The sequence below is a fragment of the Echiichthys vipera genome (genome assembly GCF_963691815.1).
Source record: "Echiichthys vipera genome assembly, chromosome: 10".
NCBI lineage: Eukaryota > Metazoa > Chordata > Actinopteri > Perciformes > Trachinidae > Echiichthys > Echiichthys vipera.
The window spans coordinates 7,042,418-7,065,531 of NC_139835.1; the positions used below are offsets into that span (position 1 = coordinate 7,042,418).

General features: G+C 40.4%; 1 protein-coding gene across 1 annotated transcript in view; it reads right to left on the reverse strand.

Annotated features, from left to right (window-relative positions):
• Window positions 1-21,957, reverse strand: part of igfbp2b (insulin-like growth factor binding protein 2b) — a gene marked incomplete at both ends in the record, with an annotated part of 25,006 nt that extends 3,049 nt beyond the window's left edge. Inside the window, 3 exons of the mRNA XM_083922099.1 lie at window positions 3,249-3,389; window positions 8,202-8,353; window positions 21,597-21,957. Of these exons, the coding sequence (XP_083778225.1) occupies window positions 3,249-3,389; window positions 8,202-8,353; window positions 21,597-21,957 (654 nt within the window). The remainder of the gene's footprint in view (window positions 1-3,248; window positions 3,390-8,201; window positions 8,354-21,596) is intronic.
• Between the last annotated feature and the right edge of the window lie 1,157 nt (window positions 21,958-23,114).

The window sequence follows — 23,114 nt, forward strand, 5'->3', positions numbered from 1 at the left end:
ACGGCTCCATCAATGCGTTGATCTGATTGGTTGATTTGGCCCGTATGTTGGTGATTGACAGATGGTTTATCCAATCAGCAACCAGTTTTTTCGCCCCTTCCCAAAAGATCTCCAAACGAGAGTTCCCAGATGGAAATGCAGAGCAAATGTAATACAATCCATCAGGCGGAGTCAGGTTTGTGGGGGTTATCAACGAAAATCAATGGGTATCATGTGCCTATCTGTCACTTATGTTGGAAAAAAGCACTCGCACAAACCGGACACTGCTGATCTGGACAGGCAATGAAATTGGGCACAACAATAAAAAGAACAACTCTCAAGTAGGACTCAGTTTCCTTCGTTCATACCAAAGAGCCATTCAAAAGAACCGGATCATTTACGAACGTCACATCACTATCTGGCGTCTTGGTCTCACTGCTGGGGCAAGTTACCTGCTCATGGTAGCCAGGGGGCTCAGATAACAAATTGGACGGAGTTGGCTAACTCGGCTATGGTAGTGTTAGCGTCAGCCTCAGGTAGAATGTAAACACAGATCATAATTACTGATGCAAACTCCATTGGGAGGAATGATGGTCTGCATTTGTGAGGTATTCCAGGTGCAGGGAGCATACATGGCAGAGTTCTGTAGAATTTGTACAGAAGCGTTCATTGATCATTATGTAAACCACCACCATTTGCCTTTGCGATAGTTTGGATGATCTATCGGCACAATGTAATGTAAAACCTGGCAGTGTAACTGCTTGGTCAGGTACTGATTGATCCGGCCAGTTTTCTGTCAGGTAGTTGGCAGAGCAATCACTGTAGTCTTTGCTGGGAGCAGCGACCGGTAAGAGCGTTTCCTGAAGCTGACAAAGGTACCGGAGCAGCGCCCCTTCTTGGCTGGCAGCCATGATGTTGAGTTACTTGAGATGTTTAAGTCCCGTGATTTCTCCTACAGCAAGGATGTAGATGGGCCCAGATCACTGTGAGAGATGGATCTGAGGTTTAAAAGCTCCGATCGGGTGTACTGGACGGCACTTTGAAAACAAATAATACAGACACTCAAATGGCAGACAGGAACACTGCTCGTACTGTGGCAAGCATCACAGCCGCCATCTTGTTCTCATGTATCTCATGTGGAGCAGGTTTAAAACACACAATACACAAAAATAAAAAATAAAAATAAAGTATTTACTAAAGAAGACAAGATGAAAGATATAAATATATATACATGTTTAGTGCAAATGGGCATGCAATGGCAGGGGGATTATGGGGGGATCAGGGAGACGGTCGGGGGAAACTCTTTTTGTGTCTGGTGGTCTTTGCACACAGACCTCTTTAACACCCACCAGAGGGAAGAAGTCATTGGATAAATGCTGGGCTTTGTCCCGCCCATCAGACGCTCAGCGTCTCTTGGGGTCTATGGAGCAGTGGGCCAGCCCGGATGCTCGGCTTCAGCATTATGATTGGATGAGCTGTCTGAGGCGAAATCCTTTTGTGGTTGACAGCTAAATGAGCAAATCAGCAATCTTGAAGAATAAACATCAAAGGTTAGGCGGTCACACTTCACAGTAGCCTGGCACAGCAGCAGCTCCAGCTGGGCCAAGGCCGTCTAAGCAGCCTAGCTCTGCTGCGAGAGGACACTGGTCAATTCCCTTGAAAAGACGCCTAGTTGGTACGACAAGGTCACAGATCGTTTTATTGAAAAGGAACGAAGGGTAGAATTTACATATAAATAAACAAACACATTTATGACTTAGGCTGGAAAAATGAGCTTCCCCTCCTTGAAAGATCAGCAGCTGCCACTGTTCAAGACCCTGTCTCCAAATGGTCTCAATATGGGGTTTGGTATTCAGACATTCTTGTACACCCCTCCTGTCCTTTTCCTACGAGTCATCAATTATTTGTTGTTTACTTAGTTTGGGGTGTTTTTATTTGTTGAAATATTTTCTAGTCTTGCTTGGTGTGTCATCCTGAGCCCTGTTTTAGAAAGCAGGATTAGTGAAAACTGAGATGAGGGAAAACTGAATTTTTGGCTCCAGAAAGAGAGGAACTTAAACTCTGGGTCAGTTACCATAGTAACTCTATGAAACTCTGCTCACTGGCAAGTTTTCTTCAATAAACCCTGAGTGAACTCTGTCTTCTCTCACTGTCAGAGCCAGACACACTGTGTCATTTCCTTAGTGATTCATTATGTATCAAAGTGAAATGTGCATTAATTAGCTGTCAGTTTGTTAGGGCAGTTCCACTAAAATGTTTATTGCACATGATGTATAAAATCTTTATATGATGCTTTAGACATAAAAGATGAATTACTCATGATGTGATTGGTTCCACTGATGGAACATAATTCCTATTATACTGTATATATACATAAATACTGTATGTACACATATATAATGAGTGAGCAGGATTGTGGTGCAGCTGCAGAATCTAGTGTGAAAGAGGCTGTGTACAGTCTGAACATGTTGTAACAGCATTACGACTGTGTTTAAATTGACTACATTTGTTGAAGCAGCTAAAGTAAAGACACTGATGTCAAGCAAAGATCTGATGTCGAGCAAAGATCCAAATACATGTCTAACATTTCAAATCTGTATTTTAACCTTAACGTCTTTTCGAATGCAAATCACTAGACACATCATTGCTGGATCAGATTGTGAGCTTACAATCACATCTTTGCTATGTCTTTACTCTAGGCTATGCTGTTTTCTTGAACCTTCAATAATATTTTTAAATGATGAATGAATGGACAACACAGAATAAAACTTTTAGTTTTAACTTATTGAGGCTCTTTTTATAGATAAATGTGCACAGATTGCCTATATGCATACCTCTACGTCCACTGGATAAAAATGAAGGCTCTGCCCTTTATTTGCATGTTGCCATGCGTGAATCATGTTATAAGAGCTCCATTGATGATGGCTTTTTCATTCACCACACACGTTAAGGAGTATAGAAAATCTAAGCAGAATTGATTGAACTGAGTTGATTGAACCGATCAGCTCTTCTGGCACTGAAAACTTTGGATAAATCAACTGACTAGCTCAGTTTACTCTCTGAAACAGAGCCCTGTACTGTAAATAAACGGGTTGTGATTATTACTTGTGTGACTATACACTTTGCCTTTTGTCTTGTTAACCATGTATAATGATGAAGATGCCATGTTCAGCCTAAGAAAGTTTGTGAGCTTCTAACGTGAGAAAACTCCCCCAAAAAAACTTCGGGTACAATGGTGTGATGTGAGACCATTACTGTCCATGGCTCACCTGTTTGAGGTTGTACAGTCCATGTCTGTCACAGTTTGGAAATTTGAGCTCATACAGGTTCTCCAGTGGGCCTCTGTTATCCTCAGAGGTCATTTTGGAGATCTCCTCTAAGACCTTGTCCAGCTCCTGCTGACAGGCGCTCTACAAAGACACGTCAAGGAGAACATTATTAATATTTATACTAATAATGGCAGTAACTATTTAGCACTAATACAAGCAGACAAACAAATGCAATGGCAAAAACAACTTCCAAGTCAATTAAACAGAATCACCAGGAGTCAAGAAATAGAGGTAAGTATATGTTTGAGGCCAAGGAATGTGCTCTGTCCAAGAAAAAGAATGGATAAATAAAATACTTCTGTGTGTCTTGTAAAAATGTCACAAATACACACATTTATAGCTAACATTTTTATGTGTTGCAGTTAGGCAAGCAGAAAGTTCAGCCAATATTATTGATGTGAGTCTGGTGAAGTGGAACATGAGTGGCTAGACGGCTCTACACAGCAGGTGGCCACGGCCACACACACACACACACACACACACACACACATACACACGCAGACCTGTGCAGACACATGTTCATACACCTACATAAATATGGTGCAGACTTCTCCTGTTGCATGGATGTGCACAAAGACTTACCATGTATAGTATCCACGTGTACATGCACACATACTGTATACTCACACATACTCACTTTACCGTAACACACAGTGTGTATCAGGCTGCCAGTGGGATCAAAGGGGTCCAGTCTTATGATTAGTTGGCTTAAGATGAGAGAGAAGGGCAGGAGGAGGTGCAGTCTGCCATGAACCTTATCAGACATCTGAACATATGGATGAAAAGTACTCTTTCTTTCTCTCTGGTTCTCTCTTCCACACTTTCTCCTACAGTCTTTGATTCCCTCTCTCTCTCTCTCTCTCTCTCTCTCTCTCTCTCTCTCTCTCTCTCTCTCTCTCATAATGAAGACAAACATAAACCAACACCTCAGTACATGCACCCTGCAGTTTCACTGCTGCCTTACTGCTCTCATATATTAAAGGATAGGTTCAGGCCATTTTTTGTCACACAATACTCACGTGTCATATATATACACATTTATATAGTTTATGGCTGCTGTAATTATTCCTTCTTTCCATACTGGCCTTGAAGAGATCCATTCATACACTGAAATAGGGAAATGGGGAACAAACTCAACAGTCCTTGTTCCAAGCAAGAATGCATTGTATGGTTCAGCTAAAGCTAATATGAGCTAAATCCATGTCAAGGCCACATATGCTCATGTTCAGGTTTATTAGCCTACTTGTATTTTGGGATTCTAGTAGAACATGTTTACATGCTTTAATGTTCAATATGGGACTGTTAATGGTACAATCTGTTGAGTTGTTTGTGTCTCCAAACACAGTGTTTCGTTGCTTATTGGTAGTTAGATGTAAGTATATAGATGTATTTAGCTAGCTAACTATGGAGCCCTATATTAGCTTCATAGTTGCCAGAGTTTATGTCTATATGAGTTTATGTGCAGTTTGCCACACCACATGACACAAGTAAAGTTTGGATAGTGAAATCCGGTCTGACTGCACCTTTACAGTGTAGTCATTTCAAACTAGTTTACCAGACAAAATGTACTGCAGTGCTTGGGCAAAACGCAGATGGGACAAGAAACAGCATGAGTTGGGTTGTAAGCAGGGGCAGGTTAAGGTGGTCATGGGCCCCTGGGCTACTTTTTATTTTGGCCCCCCACATTATTAATCATGCTTTCATGAGGATCATCATCATGAAAAATCCTGTCGATTTAGGAATTTCCTTTAGCAGATCTTGTTGCCGCTAGTTCTTTCAGTCGTTGTGCTTTTCTTTTTTTGCTTCACATTTCCTTTCTGACATTTTGCCACTTTACTGTCTAGTAACAGTGAGTGACGAATCTTTTGATAACAACACTGACCTTATGAACCCCGCCACATGATTGCAGCTGATTGGGTAAATGTGTCCCATATCTATCCAATCAGTGGCTTAATTTTTAAAAATGTTTCTAAGGGCCCCAATAGGAGGAAAGTTTTTTTCCCTAGTGTAGTAAATAAAAAAATAAAAACAGAGACTACATCTATATTTTATACAGTGTATGTTTCAGACTTAGTGTAGCTCTCACTGGAGCCACAAAAGGCTTAATTTAACTTTATTCACATATGTAGTATAAGACTGGTAAAAAGATCTTATAGTCTGTATAAAAGTAAAAACACCAACAACAGATGTACAACATTTTTTTGTGTTCCCCTTTAAGGTTTTCTGTTTCAATGACAGACCAAGAATCGTCTCCATTATTTACTTTCCATGAACAAAGTTAAAAACAAAATGTCTGATTACCAAATACAATTTTAAAGGGGGTGGGGATTACAATAAAACATGATTACAGCATATTTGTGTGAAAACAATACAATGAGAATAAATTTGATTCTTAATTAACTAAAACAAATGTGTTCATGTTCAAGAAACAAAGGTTGAAAGCTTAGCATGTATTTTGCGTACAGTATTTGACCTCACAAGAACAACCACAACCAAGTGCATCCATGCTTGACACCAGCTGTCTGAAGTTCCTCCCCCTGCCCAGCTGCACAACTCCTGTTACTGCATTCTCTCTTTTGTTGCTTCTAATGATCTCCACAATTGTTTTGTACCCTCCTGCTTGAGATTTTTTGTTTTATTTTGTTTTGTTTTGCTGCAAGCGAGTGAGTTAAGTGAGGGAGAAAATGAGCAAATGCACATAATTGTTTGCCATGTTGAAACATATATGGGCCTCCACATGCGCAGCCCCCAGGGCCCAAGCTCATTTACATGAAACCAGAAAGAATATCTGTGTTTGTACGCCACCCCATTAAGGGTTTTCCAGGAACTGTTTTTCTTTTTTGTGGAGCTGTGTTCGAGACTGTGAAATGTTGAGTGAGTGTTAAAAGAATGGGGGGGGGGGGGGGGGGGGGGGCATTAAACTGCCAACACACATTCCACAGTGGAGAGCCAAACAATATCACTTTTCATCACAAAAATGCTTATAAATTGTTGACGCTGAGACATGTCTTTCTTAATGCAGCTTATGTTTCCTCAAAACATAATTGGAAACATATCAATATACTGTAGACACTATGGTCAAAGTATTCAAAAAGTGACAAATCATCTATTTTGAACAGTTAGTGCAATATGGACATTCTCACATCATTGAGCAACAACTGAATGTATCAACAAATACATTTACATAACAGATATATGAAAGCAAATAAATGTGGGATTGTATTAGTCATGTTGTGGGGACAGAAATCTGTTCTCACCGTCACATTAAAATGACTCATTACCTATGGGGACAGAAATCTGTTCCACACCAGGTAAGCCATAAAAGTTCAGGGCTGAAACTTGTTCTTTGGTTAAAATGAGGGTAAAGGTAAGGTAGTAGTAATAGAGGTTCTGGCGAGTGACCCATGGGATGAATGCATGATGTCGGTGATAAAAAAGTTTGTCAGTGCACGTGCGTATGTTTGTTTGACTGATAGAGTGCCCAGAGGAGGGCACTACTGTACCAGACAATATTGCTCACACAGCACAATGTTTGTCACTGCTTGCTTTTGGCTGACATTTCACTGCACTGTGCCCCCCCCCCCCCACACACACACACACACACACACACTAGTGTAAAAGACTACACAAAATATAAGCTGGGACGAAAATGAGACCATTTTTAGGGAGGAAGTAGGGCTTTATGTTAAGATTTTGATATGTTGGGATTTTTCTTCAGTGTTTGCCACTGTGCCTGCCTATGACAAGCAAATATGGCAGATGTTACATCATTGAGTTGGAAAGGTTTTATAATACCTAATAGGGTTACCGACAGTTTCAGCTCAGAAATGGACTGGTGTCAGTTTCCATAAAAACAAATCCTTGTGATGTAAATATCTATGATAATAAAGGTCAGGCTGTCTTTATCATATTCGTACATATACCTACAAAAAAGTAATGCATTGTATGTAATCCAACTATTTATTACTGTTACTGGTTATGTTACATTAGGGTGGTTGGGTGAGTGTGTGTGTGTGTGTGTGTGTGGGGGGGGGGGGGGGGTGGGAGGGTGGGGGGGGGGGGTTCATGTCCCTTAAGTACTAAGCCATCTCTTTTCTAATTTTACCAAGTCGCTCTGGTGCCTAAACTTTACTGTCACCTTCTGCTGCCTACACTTGACCATCATGGTTACCTACAGGTTGCTGTTTCACAACGTTAAATAGAATGTCATATTTCATAAGATCTTATATCATATCATTGTTATGTTATGCATTAATTCCTATGGTCCCATTGATGAGAATACGTTGTAAGGGTAGAGCACTTGTGCTTCATCTCCAGCCAGTCTATCAGACACTCTCGGAACCCATCGGCTATTTGTTTGATGAAAGTTTTCTAATGTAGCCAGCAGATATCCCGGACAAGACTTCCTCTTCTGGGAGACAATGTCTCTAAATGCTTGCAAAAAAAAAAGACTTCATGTTCTATTCAAAGATTACTTAAAAGAGGTTGTGCGTACTGCTATGCCAAAGTTGTTGAGGAACATGTGTTGACTCTACTTTTGTGCTGGTGTCTTGTTTCAATAGAATGGTCTGGCTACAGAGGCCTAGCATTCTAGGATGGGGGGAAATGCTCTTGCTTGTTTTTATTTCTTTAAACCAATCACAATTTTTTTTATGGGAGCTAAGCCTGATAGCGAAGATAGCGATCAGACTGGACGTGGACCGCAACATCCAGGCACCAAAGCTTTTAGCCTACTAAAGGTGATGGTTAGTGTTAGTCATGGAGACCACTTGCTTAGGAGTTTTTTTGTCCATCATTTTTATTGTCTGGGTATGATTGGTTTTTATAGTGGATTATTAGGTTTGTGACCAAGAAATTGTCACTCACGCACACAACTGAAGGTTTAGATCTGACCTGTAGCACTTTCTGGGTGCGAGGATCCTCCAGTTGATTCGACTTCATCTTGGTTTTGCGTTCATTCAGGTGCTGTTTCCTGGCGGACTCCTGCCAAAACCAAGCATCTATGGCAGGTCTTTTGGTGAGTGGATTCTCAGTCCCATGCACCTCTACGACCAAACAAACACACACATTAGCTTAAATTTACAGTTAATCTGCAACATCTGTATAAGCTTTACCTGGGCCTTCTTAAAAACAGACTTCATGTTCTATTCAAAGCTAATTCAACCTTTTGGTTTACATTCTGGTTTTAATCCCAGTGTAACATTCAATACTTTGGTTCTCAGAAAAGCATGCTGAGTAAGTTATGTGAGCATGAGGGTGCCGTCTTTTAGTTAATGGACAGATGTTCCACAGACACAAAACTGCCTCAACGTCTCTGCAGCTTTCTAAAACACTCACACACATAACTACATGCATCTATTCTTTAATCACAAGCAGCTATTACACGTCAACATTTCTAATAACAGGCCCTTTTACGAGTCATCTCAATCCTGGAATTAGAAGACAAAGTCATTCTGAGTCCCCAAGGCATCCTTTGTCCCTCAAACCTCATGTCAGTAATTCTACACCGGACAGTCAGGCGTTGCAATGGCTGTAATTACTATGGCGACAGTGTCAACAAACCCGCGAAGATCTTTTCTGTGAAATAGTTTGCTATTATGCTACTTCCAGCCCGCTTCAGTTTATAATGCTGGGCCTATGACGCAGTCTGCACAGGTTTTCCTCTGAGTGCTGGGGTCACTCTGAGTGTGTTTCCTGCCGGTGTTTAACCAAAGCATGTTCATAATTTGTTGGAGACAGGGGAGACAAAGCACAAACAACAAGCTAATGAGTTAATTCAGAACATACACAAAGTAGGATTAGGTAGGCAATTTACTAAAGTCACAAGTCCTAAAAATAAAACCTGTAAAGACATTAACCAGCATCATAGTTAACACAAATATAAAGATGTGAGATTGTCTGACACATTTCAACAGGAAAGTGGTGAGTGAATTACAGAGCTGAACACGGCTGATCAGTCATTGGCGGTGAGTCCAGACTCGTGAAGAAGCACTTTTGATTAAGGCTTGTCATGCTGAGTAAGGCTTCTTTTGGGTACCTAATCTACCTGCCAGAGGCTGTATGTGTGTGTGTGTGTGTGTGTGTGTGTGTGTGTGTGTGTGTGTGTGTGTGTGTGTGTGTGTGTGTGTGTGTGTGTGTGTGTGCATGTGTGTGTTTGTGTGTGCGTGTGTCTGTAATTAGCGCTATAAAAACCAGAGCAGATCTTCGAGGTTGTAAATCACGCCCAAGCGGGAAAGGCCCCCCAGTGAATCTTCAGGGCTCCTTACACATGCTATAACTCCTTCTGAAATGTTTCGGTGCATGTTCACGCATGTCTCTCAGGTGCCAGGTGTAAAAGTAAATGTGTCTTCTACGTTGCAAGAGACATTTGTCTTCACACTCGTCCTTAAACATTAATTAGAAACCACATCAACAAAGCTGGTATTGTTTTCACCTTCTGAGTCTGTGTGTGTGTGTGTCATCATAGCAACATGTGGTCCTGGAGACACCACTGGCCAACGCACCCTCCCTATTTCCTACCCTCCTTATTCTGTCCCCCTTGCTCAGGCTACACCCATTTTTATAGGCTTCCTTCATTTTGATCTTAACTACCCAACAGTAAGGTTTTGTGGCTGTATCTTGCATGGAATCGCAGTCACAAAAGACAGAACTATAACCAGAGATCTTCTCGCGTGAGTGATTCTGGATGGAGTACTAAGAAAACAGAATGTGTTTAGGGTTTATTATTTTTTAAGTGGTTTTACTGTATATCAAGTAACCAGATCTGGTCAATAAAAGCTAAGGCTAATTTGTAGCACCATATTCAGTACAAGTAATGCATGTTAAATTCTTCAACAAAGTAATGTACTGTCAAATCTCCAAGTGATGCAGTGTGAACTGCATGAAAACCATGGTGACTATGTATTCTGTGACAACTGTTGGTTTGTCTAAATATGTCTTTAAACAAGCCTACGACTCCAGTAACATGCTTACAATGTCATAAATAACAAGTTGATGTAGCAGGTACTTTTTCCATGTTCATCATCATAGTTTATCGTTTTGGTAGGATAGTATTTGCTTATTAGCACTTTACACAAACTATGCTTAGGCTGATGGGGATGCTGTTATTTTGTGGGTATTTAGTGATAAACCAAAGTATTGGACAAATGGAAATGTTGACCTGATGAGGCCACCAGAATGTCAGAGGATAGCCAAAGTGATGACAATTCATCCTGAGGGAAACATGAATGTTTGTAGCAAATTTGACAATCCATTAAACAGTTTTACCCTACCTGCTGGATTTAAAATCAGGGAATCACCAGAGTTAGTATGGTAAGACTTGTCTGGGAGCCATGAATGTTTGTAACAAATTTTGTTTCAACTCATGCAGTAGATATTGTTACGTCACAAGATACATGGTAGCTTTGACCTGCTGGTTGCACTATATTTAAAATCAGTGGATCACAAAAGTCCTGAGGATTCATCCTCTAAGGCACTTAAAAACAAACATGTGAACCGCATGGTGGTGCTAGAGGAAAAGTGAGGTATAAACAAAGTTTAAAGGGTTCATCCTCTAGCAAATCCATCCAGTATTTAGCAAGATATCTCACTTTGGGTTTAAGTGGTGGATTGAGCCAACATTGCCACTCCTAAAGGCTAAAATTGGCTCTGTTTCTTTGAATGTTTTTACGTGACTCAAGCCACATAGAGAAATCTTTCCAATCTGATATTCCAATTAGAAAGGCAACAGGCAAACCGATAAAACATGTGACCACAAACATGACCGTAACATTTGATAAAGACACCTTATATTCACTACGGTGTGTGAGAGAGGGACATAAGTCATAAATTCCAACCTCCAGCTGAGCACACAAGCTTAGAATTTTGGTCCAAGTTGTGTTAAGATTTTCATAAACAGTGGAATAATCTCACATGAACTGTAGTGAGAGCTCCTGCAGAACACATTAAACATATTCAGGAGGGACCTTGATTTAATGATGCAGTGGTTAATTTAAGCCTGTTGCTCAAAAAAGAAAAACAAAATTTTGAAAAGTGATACGTATAGTTTTCCTTTCCTCTGGTAGTTGCTAGTACACTGCATTGACACTCATGTTTTCAAAAAAGGCAACACTCTGTGGAGCAGGAATGTTATAATGCTAACTGAGATACAACTACAGACAGGGTGTAAAAATCCCAATGCATTTCTATAGTTGTATTTAAGATCTTGTTTTAGATAGACACTTATAGGAACTAATGACAGCATGTTCCAAGGGGAAAACATGTCTATAGCCAACAGCTGTCATTTAAATACTGTGTTGTTGATTCTGTCTTCAGTGCCATAGAAACTACCTGTCTCGAGCTGTTGGGAGTGTTGGCTTTGGGTATTGCCTTTGAGCAATGCTCTCACAGTTCTCTCATAGAACAGAATGAGTAATGTCTTTCCAGAGTTGCTTAGCATTAATGTATGCCCTGTTATGTTATTGTATACAGTGAAGCCATGTCTCAAAAACGTTGCTTCCATAGCCAAGAAGTGGCCTTACAGTACTTTAAACCATTGTCAGCGTAAATGGTTCCTCTCAAGGCTCAGCCACTTCAAACACTTCACAGCTGGCAAACAGACAAAAAAATTGAATAATGAAGAAGTTTTGCATATCCAGAGATCCCCTTCAAACCTTTTACGGTTAGCTAGTTCTTTCAACTTGTGATGTTGCTATGCGTCCATGTGGCTGCGTGTGTCATCCAAACCAATTGAAGTTGCTTTTGTAGTTTTAAGAGAACACTGTTGCCAACTGGAGTTCCTCCAGTGTATGCCAGACTTAAAAGACAATGAGTGCACTCTAAGGTCAAGGTGGTTTTCTCTTACAAAACATATGCGTTTTAACCTCAATATAAGTGGTCATAGTGTAGACTGACACAAACAGTGACCTATTGGAGAACCAATGTCCATACTTTTCATTCTTTATGTAGTGATAAGCACTGTCGCCTCACAGCAACAGGCTGGAGGGTTTAGACCAGATGGCCCGATTGGGCCAATCTTTGTGGAGTTTGCATGTTCTTATCCTGTTAGCTTGAGTTTTCTCTGGGTTCTCAGGCTTCCGCCTACAGTCCAAACACATGCAGGTGTTAGGTTAATCGGTGATTTTACAGTTTATTGTCCATAGGTGTGACTGTGAGTGTGAATGGTGGCTGTCTGAATGTGCCTTGTGATAGTCTAGCAACTTGTCTACGGTGTACCCCACCTTTGCCCAATGTTGGGTTTCAGCTCCTTGCAACCCCAAGTGGAATAAGCGGTTACAGATAATGGACGGTTGGACAGATGGAAGGATGTTTGTGTGATTCTAATGTTTTCTGTTCTGTATTTACTTCTATGTGGCTCCTCATTTTTTTCATTTTGGAGTCTGCAACAAATTACTGCTATAATGATAACCAGCACGCAACCAATAGACAAGTCCTTTTTCTGCAGCAGTTTCTTACTCACATGTAAAGTTTATTGTTCATGTTTCATGTCTTGCCACCTAATGTTAGTAATGTAAAAAGGTATATCTTGCTTTAAAAAAAAATGCCGCCCTTGCTTTGTCGGGTAACTGCATGTTTTGTGCCTCCCCTACTGAGTGTATGATTTGAAAAGTTGCTACACGTATTGAGAAAGTGACCGCTTGTGAGTGCTTTGGGACAGGGGTGAGACTCAGGGCAGCACCCGCTGCTCATTGAGGACAGTAACTACAGAATTATTCGTGCTTTCACGTTAGGGTCTCCAAAAGTTTCAAATAACACCAGAAACAGCAACCAGATTTGTCTCTAATTACTTTTGACAAAAAAACTTGCAAATATGATTTGGAAAGTTGCCAAATTTAGTGAGAAAGTTGCTAGTGTTTGTATATCTCTGTCTCTTCTTCTCTGTTGTAGGTGTATTTCTGTGGCAGAGTTACAGTGTCACACACACACCTTGCAGGTGTACTACACCGTTTTAAGTCTGTTTTGAATGTTTGAGACATGGCCATGTGGACGGAAAACTTTCTAAGAAATAGGGAGAAAGAAAAGATCGTTTTCGATCATGTGGACGTACCCTTAGTGTCTTTCAGCTCATTGTTTTGGTTTTACTGTTTGCCACTTTCATTAACTCTGTTTCCAGGCAGCTGTTTTACATAGTGGAGCATTTAGCTGCTAAATAAACAATTATTTCGTAGTGGGTTGAGGCTTAAAGAAATGAGTGAATATTGGGCTTACTTATGCCAGGTATCTAGAAATAGACTCTGAAAATATGCTAATATTGCCCTGCGTGCCAGCTAGCAAACACTGTGGGAAAGGTTGGCTAGCTTCACTCTATCAACTTTATAAGGTGACAATTGTTCTCATTGTTGTGTTTACAACTTGTTTTGCCGCCAACAAGTGCCCACAAAAGTAAATTACAGCTTTAAATAAAAGTATCACAACCACAGTCTGAAATACTCTGGTACAAATTTATGTTACAGACTAGTTTGGTCTAGGGGTTTAAAGCTATGGCTATATCACTAGTCCTAAGTTGGAGTGAGCTGGAATGGTTAAAAAGATGGAAAGAACTAAACACATGTGGACTTTTTTCAAAAAACTGAGAGCAGCTGACTTGGGTTAGCTTACCCAGGTAATGGTAGCTGGCCCGTTGCTGGTTAAGCGGTTAGCGTGTCCCCCAGACAAGGCCCCACTAGTGCTTGTCTATGCTATCATGAAGGCATGCTCCGTCTTGTCACTTCAGGCTAGGTTGTTGTTGGTTGATGGATCCCTGAAAATGACAGTGCAGGTCTTCATGAACTGGATCAGTATAGTGTGGTCTTTGCTTCTTCAAAAGCTAGCATGTCCATGCGGCGTGCAGCTTCCGACACCTGCTGCACTCAGAACTTTGACGTCTTTATTACAGCAGAATAATCACACTACCAACCATCTAAAAATATATTTAATTCAAAGAATAGAGATATTAAAAGTAGAAACTCATTATCACCGATGGCCTTGCACTATAAAGACTCTTACTATAACTGAGTATTAAGATGGATGCAGAATTTAATTTATTGCAGTAACATTGTAACAAATATCCATAGTATGTAAATCTTCCTATAACCCCTTTTACCTCTCCTAAAAAGTGCACTTTATGAAGCTGATAGCCTAGGGTTTTTGTGCATCTTAATCTGAAAAGTTACTAATACTCATTGTGGAGTAAATATTGTGGAAAGTTCAATATTTCTTTCTGAAATGTAGCGGAGTTAGCAGCATGAAATGAAATGTCGGACTACTGATTAAAGTACAAATGCGTCAAAATTGTACTTAATTAGAGTACTTACATAAATGTACCTAGCTTGTTTTGATAGTAAATTTGGCTCATTAATGTTGCAATCATATTATGTAAGACTAACTTTTCAAAATGAACACGAAGGAGGGATGGCTTCCTATTGACACCTCAGGGGGAGTTTTATCAGAATTACAGGCACCAGCATGCCCAAAGTGATCTCTTATGGCTTCACCTCTTCCTGTCGATGTGTGCTGACATACGTACTGTGTGCACACACATCTACATAGAGTAATTAAAGACCTGAGAGTGCAAGTGAGGGAGATGGAGCATGTCTCAGCAGAGGATCACCTGCAGGGCAACAAGGGCAGTCGTGGACCAATGACAACACAAGGAAAGAAAGGAGAGAGAAGCAGACAGAAAGATGTGCAAGGAAAGTGCAAAAAAAAAAGGATTGTACAGCACAGTGGTTTCCTATTGGCTGGAGAAGGGGGTTTGTAAATAGAGGATTGATGGTCTGTGGAGTAGCAACAAATACACACATGCCTGACTATTATCAGATAGTGGCGAGTTAAAGGAAAGGCCATACTGCAGCGTGTGATTGTAGCAACCCTATCACAAGTCAAAAACAATATCGATCTCCAGAAACCCTGATTACATTCAGTGACAATGTTTGTAAAAGTTGTGCCTCTTGCGATACCTGTGCATGACAACTAAGATATGGTTAAAGTTATACAGTTAAGAAAATGGTTAAGGTATGGTGAAAAACACTTAGGGTTAAAGTAAGAGAATTAATTATCAATTGTGGTCTGTGCACCTCACTACATAAAGATCACACTGCTTCCTCCATCAGTAAAATTCAGATTAGTCTGATATGCATTTAGCAATACTGGGCTGAGTTAAAAAAAAGACACATTTGTGCCACGGTGGCTTTGGGCTGTGCACTTTGCACATGTGAACCTGTCAGTTTGGGTAAAGCAGCTCCCATTCCTTGCTTCAATGGTAGCATTATCCGATCAACATCATGAAAAATAATTAAAATACGGCTTAATTACTTGTTTTGTAACCTCTGTAATGTTATGCACCCTGGCTGGTTTGAAGTGTAACAGGAAATACTATTAAAAAACTATCCGTGTTTCTATTTTGAGGATATTCTGTCAGCGATATCAAGTAGAGACCACTGGGAAGGATAGCAATCAAGTCCAATATCAATCATTCAGACTGCCACAATCTCAAGTGTATTTCTATTCTGCTCCCTTACCAAAAGAGGACCTACACAGACAGTCCTTACCAAAAGCAAAACAGCTTTATAGGTTGAGTGTATTATAACGACCCATATTTACGTTTGTTGTTAGGTGGACCTCTAGTGCCGTAGTTATTATTGCGGGAGCAAACAAGGAAGTTAGGTGACGTAGTATAAAGGCGCATTCACACTGTCCATTGGTACCGTGCCTAAGCACGCTTCGCGGCTTGAGTCTAGTTCGTTTGACCAGTGTGAGTACAACTGTACTGCGCCCAGGAACGGCATGCTTGACGGCTGTGGCCCGGTTAAGAGAGGTGTATGAGCATAAGCATTGACGGCTCACCCCATTTCCTGTCCGTCCTATCTATAAAAAGGCTTGAAAAACTGCAGAAAATAATCTTTACAAAAAAAAAAGATGCAGCCAAACGGTTCTGAGGAGGAGGAGTTGGATTTGGACGGATGCAAACATTCAAAAGCAGCTGGACAAAGCTTAAACTCGGAGAGGTGACAACGTATAAGCCATGAGCAATCGAACCGAGGCTGGGGTCCTTTTAAGTAATGTGAGTGCAAGATGGGAAGCGGGGGAAGAGGGAGGGGGGGGCAATCACACTCCCCATGAGTTATGTAAACAAACAATGAACAGTAAAGAATGTGGGCTCCGACCAACCTGGTATCACGCCAAAGCGTGAAAAAGATTTGTTGGTCCATCTCGCAAAGCGTGTGAGTGTCAGATTTTACCTGACCAAAGCGTGAAGAGTACACGCTTTCTAATGGACAGGAAATCAAAACACCAACCCGGAAGTGTAAAAACACACAAAAAAACAACAATTTTAGCCAACACAAGGTGACGGTTAGTGTTGGACATGAAAAACAATTGGTTAGGATTAGAAAAAAGTTCATGGATTGGTTTAGTATGGACTCAAATCCAGCCAAGTGCTAGAATTTATTCTGGCAAGTGAAATATTGCCCAATCACTAAGATAATTAAGGCCTCTAAAGCAACTCTCCCTCCTACAAATAGTTGACTAATTAAATGTCCAACCTGCTGCTAGTACACTTAAAATAATGTTGTTGAATACAAGTATTGGGCTTCAGCGTTTTAAGTAAATGAACAGTTTTGCTGACCAAAGGGTACACATTGCTCATCTGACCTTCCCTCAAATACAGTACATGTTGAAATATTAATGGCTTGTACAAATATTGTTGTAATATGTAGCATCCATGTCACTGATAGATGCTCCACACCTGCCTTGGACTCCGTGAGAGACAGTTAATTCATGTTCTTTGTCCATGTTTAAAAGGCAGGAAAATACTTTGATTCATTTGGAGACTGAAGCTTATACACTCATCACTGGACTGAAACCTTTGTGGACCATGACTGAGAGAACCTTTCCAAGTCAACTCCCATTGCAAAAACAGTTCAAGTGGAAAGACTGAACATGATGTGCCCTTTCTTATATTACACGCTTTTAGGATTGGAAGGATTCAAACCATGGATTTAAATCATCTGTGTTACTGGTTTCTGTCGCCTTTGCAATGTGGAACTTTGCAAAAGTACTGTTGTCACTAAGTGTGCAGGAGTAGGAAGAGCAGAGTTTATGACATCAGCAGCATAAAAGGGCTTAATAATGTCAAATTTGTAAGGGCATATGAAGTGTGCTCACACCGAACAAAGCTAGAGTAGTTGATGGACTATGGACTGTTTACTCAGGCTGTTTACTTCGGATTAGTTCAGGCATCAAATAACAGCAATCATGATCATGACAAAAAAAAAATACCGCTGCTGTATGCCTCACAGCCAGGCCACACTGCTCGTGTCAGCATCACGTGTGCGTTGCCGAGCCTGTTTCTGTTTTATTTCTGTTGGAGCAGCCACACTGCCCGCCTGAGCAGAATAGAATAGAAGTGTGTTGTCTACTTTTACTGTGACAGCTGAGCGAATTTCAGCAAAAACGGACAGCGTATGGTCCTTTGACAGTCCTCATTCCAAGGTCATCACAATCTGTTGATGAACAATTTATCTTGGGCCGCTGCTGCACAGAATGCACTGCATAACAGGAGTCACACATGACTTGCATCGATGGAAAATGAAATATAGCCAAGTTCAAGGTGAACAGGATAATTAACAAAAAAACCTGTAACGATGAAAGAGAACCAGGCCACAGAGAGAGAGAGATTAGCAATCCGTTGTGTATATTTAGGTTTACTGTATAGCTGGACATCATTTTGTTTATCTTGATATATGTTGATCTTTTGAAGTGAAAGTTCTGAGATTTTCAACTGGCTGTGTCACTGCAGCATAGGCAGTATCCATAGACTGTATAAAAAATGGCCATCCCCATGGGAATCACCATCTTGTCAGATTTTGACTCATTTCCTCTTACCCAAAAAGGGCATTGATGTGACGTTGGGGGAGGGAGACATGTCCATCTGGCTGAAGTGAGAAGAAGTGAGGGCCAGCGGCTGGCTGTCACTCAAGAGGAGACGCCCAATGGCGGATTAAGGTGGTCATGGACCCCTAGGCTACTGTTTGTTTGGGCCCCCCACATTATTAATCATGCTTTATCAGAAAAAAAGCCTGCTAGAACAGAAGAGAGTCTGCAACCTTAAAAAATCCTGTCAATTTAGGAATTTTCTTTAGTAGTAAATTAAAATAGTCTGGCCAATCCAGGGCCCCTGCACACCTGGGGCCCCTGGGCTGCAGCCTAGGCCAGCCTGTGCATTAATCCGCCTCTCACCAGGCCCTAATTATTCATAAACTTTAAACTCCAAAAAAATAAAAACTAGCCTGGTACAAAAAAATTCAGCCCCCTCAGTGTTGTCATGGAGATATGACCTAAACATACAGAATAGAATGTTTTTTTGTACCAGGCCTTAAATAGGTTTAATTATGCTCTGAAAACAGCCTGTTTAACATGGGGGTCAAAGAGAAACAGCTCTAGTATGAAACCTGCCCTTGGTGGACACTCAGAGAACTGACACTTTTGGCACTTTCTTATTGGATCAACCAGAAAGTCGCTGTGGTGGGGGCTTGGCAGTACCACTGTTGAAACAGTTAAGTTTCACTTTAAAAGACAATCACTTTGAAATAAAGTAGTTGTCTGGTTTTATTGGTTAGCCCTTTTATGAAAAGAATGCACACAGATATATTTTTGAAGAGTTCAAACCTATGAGAGGAAATATCCAAACCACATTTTTGGCCAGTTTTGACAACCCTAGATCACACGAAATACCCATAATGAAATGCCTCCAAGTGCAAGTCTCTGTTCTCTTTGAAGTAAAGCGCAGTATTAGTTATTTAGGAGTGAGGCTGTAATCTCAACAAACTACAGGAAACAACCCCAAAATGTGAATTTGGGGGCAAAACAATGTGGACAAAGTAGACAGCAGTTGCTCCTGCTTAAGAAGCCAAGAATAGCCCAGTGAACTTAGGTCCAACTGAAGTCTGAACTGATCTGAACTGACAGCTTTTCGTTTGTGTTATAACTGGTCTTAACACAAGACAGTAAATCACAGACAAGTTCATTGCTCTAAGCTAGTTCTAAGTTACAGGGACTGGAATTAGGTTTGTTTTTACTACCCTCTCCCAACAAAACTCAAAAACTCAAAAAAGAGTCTTGAAAACCACTGCAGAAGAAAAATCAACCTTTGTTGAGTCTTTTATTATATCTGAAGATATCTCAGTCCAAGAACTTATCAAATACATTTCTCAGAGAGTTGACCCAAGATCCATTGTTATATCAAAAAAAATGTTTGATTGAAAGTTATGTTGCACATGTTACCATGGAGATCTGCAACTTTCCCAGCACCATGCTGAAGGGCATCTGTGTCTTCCATATTTACAGCCTATTGAATTTCCCAAATTCAATTCCAAAATGTATGTTTTTAATTTATAAGTGTGTATTAAATTGCTTCCCTCACAACAGCCTATCAAAATACGACACTACAGACATGTTATGGGTTCATCTGAGGGATAGTGCTTGTTTGCGCTCACAGATGTGGGCCTGCCACTGCCTGCCAAACACATTGCATATGTCAACATTCATTTTCACGAATCAATAGTGACCCTTTGTCCCTAATAACTGTAATGCGGGAGAGAAAAGCTTGACATTTCTACGTCCCTGAAGGATTTTTGGTTATTTATTTTGGGTCATTATTGTGACTGACTACGTTTGATGTGGACGTTTAAAGAGTTCTGCGGTAGGAATATTGTTCTGACTGAGTGTACAGCCTCTCCATTTTTATTATACCCAGGTATGACATTTCAAAACTAGCTGGCTTGCAGATGCTGGCACTCATGCAGGATATTAATATGTTACACTCCCTGGTGAATACTTATATTATTATATCAATGTATACAAGTTCTTTGCAGAGGACCAGTCTTTCAATTTACAAAAATGTTAATACTTTAAGCTGTTGCTGAACTGTCATACATTAGCAGTGTATCGTGATCAATAAAATAACATCCCTAATAAAGTAACATTTACCAGAATCAAAGGCTACATTTCTGAGAATGTATCAACTGTTTCCACTCCCACAGAAAAAACAACAGGATGTTAGTTTTTTGAGTAGCCTTTTGGTGTTCATCCTTTCATCAAAGGATTTAAACATCTTACAAGCTTATTGAAAGCAGTAACAATTTCTCTCACACAGTCAACAAATTGGTTTTGGTCTTACAGAACCTGCTAGTCATTATGTACTTCTGTGTGGAAATTAGATTTTTATCTGATCAGATACATGGTAAAAATGTAGACAAAGCAGCCTTTGAAAAACCACAATGATGCTGTTGACCTCATGATGTGCTTTTTCCGAATGTGAGCTAACGTTTGCCAATTTACACAGCCATAAACCATGTAGCAGGATAAGCATTCATTTGGTGTTGTTTCTGATTAATGCAAGTTAATCATCCACCAGGAACCATAACAATAACTGTGTATCTATCGAATTGTCAAGCTAATTTTATGTGAACATTTGAAATGTCGCAAAAAACACTTTTAAATTAGGTACGTTTCCATGAACTGGTTTAAGATGAATAAAATAGGCTACAGTGTAGTCTGGGCATGAAGTTGGCACTACATGGCTGTAAGCCACCAGTCAACAGAGAAGAAGGAGACCTAGAGGTTGCAAACCTGAAACAAACAAGTCACCTTGGCCATCTAACCATCTACGAGAGAAAACTGGAGGGAGATCTTCACAAATTTGTTTCAATTAGACAAGTTTAATAGTTCTTTCATGTCACCAAATACTGGCCATGTTTTATGCTGTCAGGAGACAAAGACACATTAAGGGAATATCTGGGAAGATGCTGAGAGTGGAAACAGCTGATAAGTCATGTGGGTTAAATGTTCACTATATCAGAGTTTATTCGGCAAAGGTGTTTCCATATCCCATTTAGCGGCTCAACTTTTTTACGACAAAGACAAAAAACACCTCAAAGTAGCATTAAATGTTTTTATGCGTTTGATGAAATGTTATTGAATTTTGCTGTTTCTATAGAGCTTGTCTTTTAAAGTGATTCTTCAAAATGTGCATACATATATGTGAATGGAAACATAACTAATGAGCTAAAATTCAATTCAATTCAATTCAATTTTATTTATAGTGCCAAATCATAACAAAAGTTATCTCAGGACACTTTACAGACTACGTATAGACCACACGCTATGACTTATTTATGAAAAGAGTCTAAAACGCTCCGTAGAGCTGACAGGAGCTGAATAGTTAAAATTATATTAGATCTTTTTTTTTCTTTTTTTTAACAGTGCAGCTTTAACATCCCCCTTTAAAAACTTTTTCTTAGAATAACTTACCATTTGTAGCCTGGTGGTCAAGACTTGTTGTGACATCTAAGTCCACTTTTTGTCCACATCGTCCTAAACCATGAATGAGCTGCTGTAAAGGTAATTCAGACTCTGTGCCTGGGTAGCATCTCAGGCCGCTGGAGCACTTCGGCGTATAGACCCCGCAAAGCTGCCCCTCAAGCCTGGCACAGAGTGGGCAGCAGCCACAGCCCGGTTCCCTCACTATTTCTGTACATGCTGCTGTGACTTTGGGACACACAGCTAGACGCTCTGCCGTACAACTTGGGCATCGAAAAGCCAAATCCCCAAGTAAGATTCCAGGCAAAGCAAAGTATGCAAACAGCAACCTGTGTGTAAAATAATTGACCATTCTAACACACATAGGTGACTACTGAAAGTCTAAATGACCCTCGGAAGATAACAGTATGGACCTCAGGACCCTGAAAGTCAACTGTGTGAGTAAACATTGTGATGCCACTGACAGGGTCCTATCTGCTCTCATATTGCTGCTTGACAAATCAGAAAAACAAGAGGGTCTGTTACATCAAAGTATACATCCTGGAATTATTTTAGTTTGGTTTATTTGTGCAGATACAAATATATGTAGATATGTAGATCAAAAAAACATCCACATAGAGTTAACAGATACTCTCTTTTGTGCACAATTACACCCACACATGCTTCCAATTCCTATATACCAATACAATATAAGATTAACAGAATAAAGTGAACAATTCTTTTATGTTTGTTAAGTTCATTGTAATGTCAAACTGAAATGGCAAACACAAATGCAACAGACTCAGCACCATGCACACTCCTTTAATAAAGAGTCAAGTGTCTGTGATGTGGCCCCTTCATTCACTGCATGTCACTTGGCACTCAGTTAAAGGGGGCCAAAGTTACTCTCCATTTCTTTGCAGCCCAATTACGTTGACTGGTTGTAGTCGACATAATGTGCTGTGTTCCCAAATGCACCTGGAAAACCCAACTGATGATGCCACAGCTGACAAGTGAGTGTTTACTTGAACCCTATGTAGAGGGGCTAGTTTTAAGTTAATTCTGGTGTTTTGTTTCTCCACTTTGCTTTTTCATTTTACCTCGGGGTTCTTTGATTTCGATATTCATTCAACAATCAGATTAAAATGTCCTCATCGTCCTAAAAAGCTATAGCGCTACTTAGCATCATCCAAGGAAAAGTGCGACACTCACTCTGTCTGAAACGCTCTGCTTTAGCCTGTCTCTTTAAAGCTATGGTATACCATTTGGAATATTGGTTATTATTATTAACATAGTTTATACGGTGATTATGGTTCTGTAGTACCATCTACATAACTTCTTGTTTGAACAGGTGTTCAAGTGTTTTCACCTGCTAGGCTCTAGGCCGGCCGCACCTCCACCGGTGCCCTTTCCACTAGCTGTGGGGTCATCAGCTGGGGACCACCATTCACCGATGTTTCGCCCCTTAACCAGAACATCTCCTGGTGGCGGGGCAGTGAACAGGGACATCTCCCAGTCACCCCCCGCAGC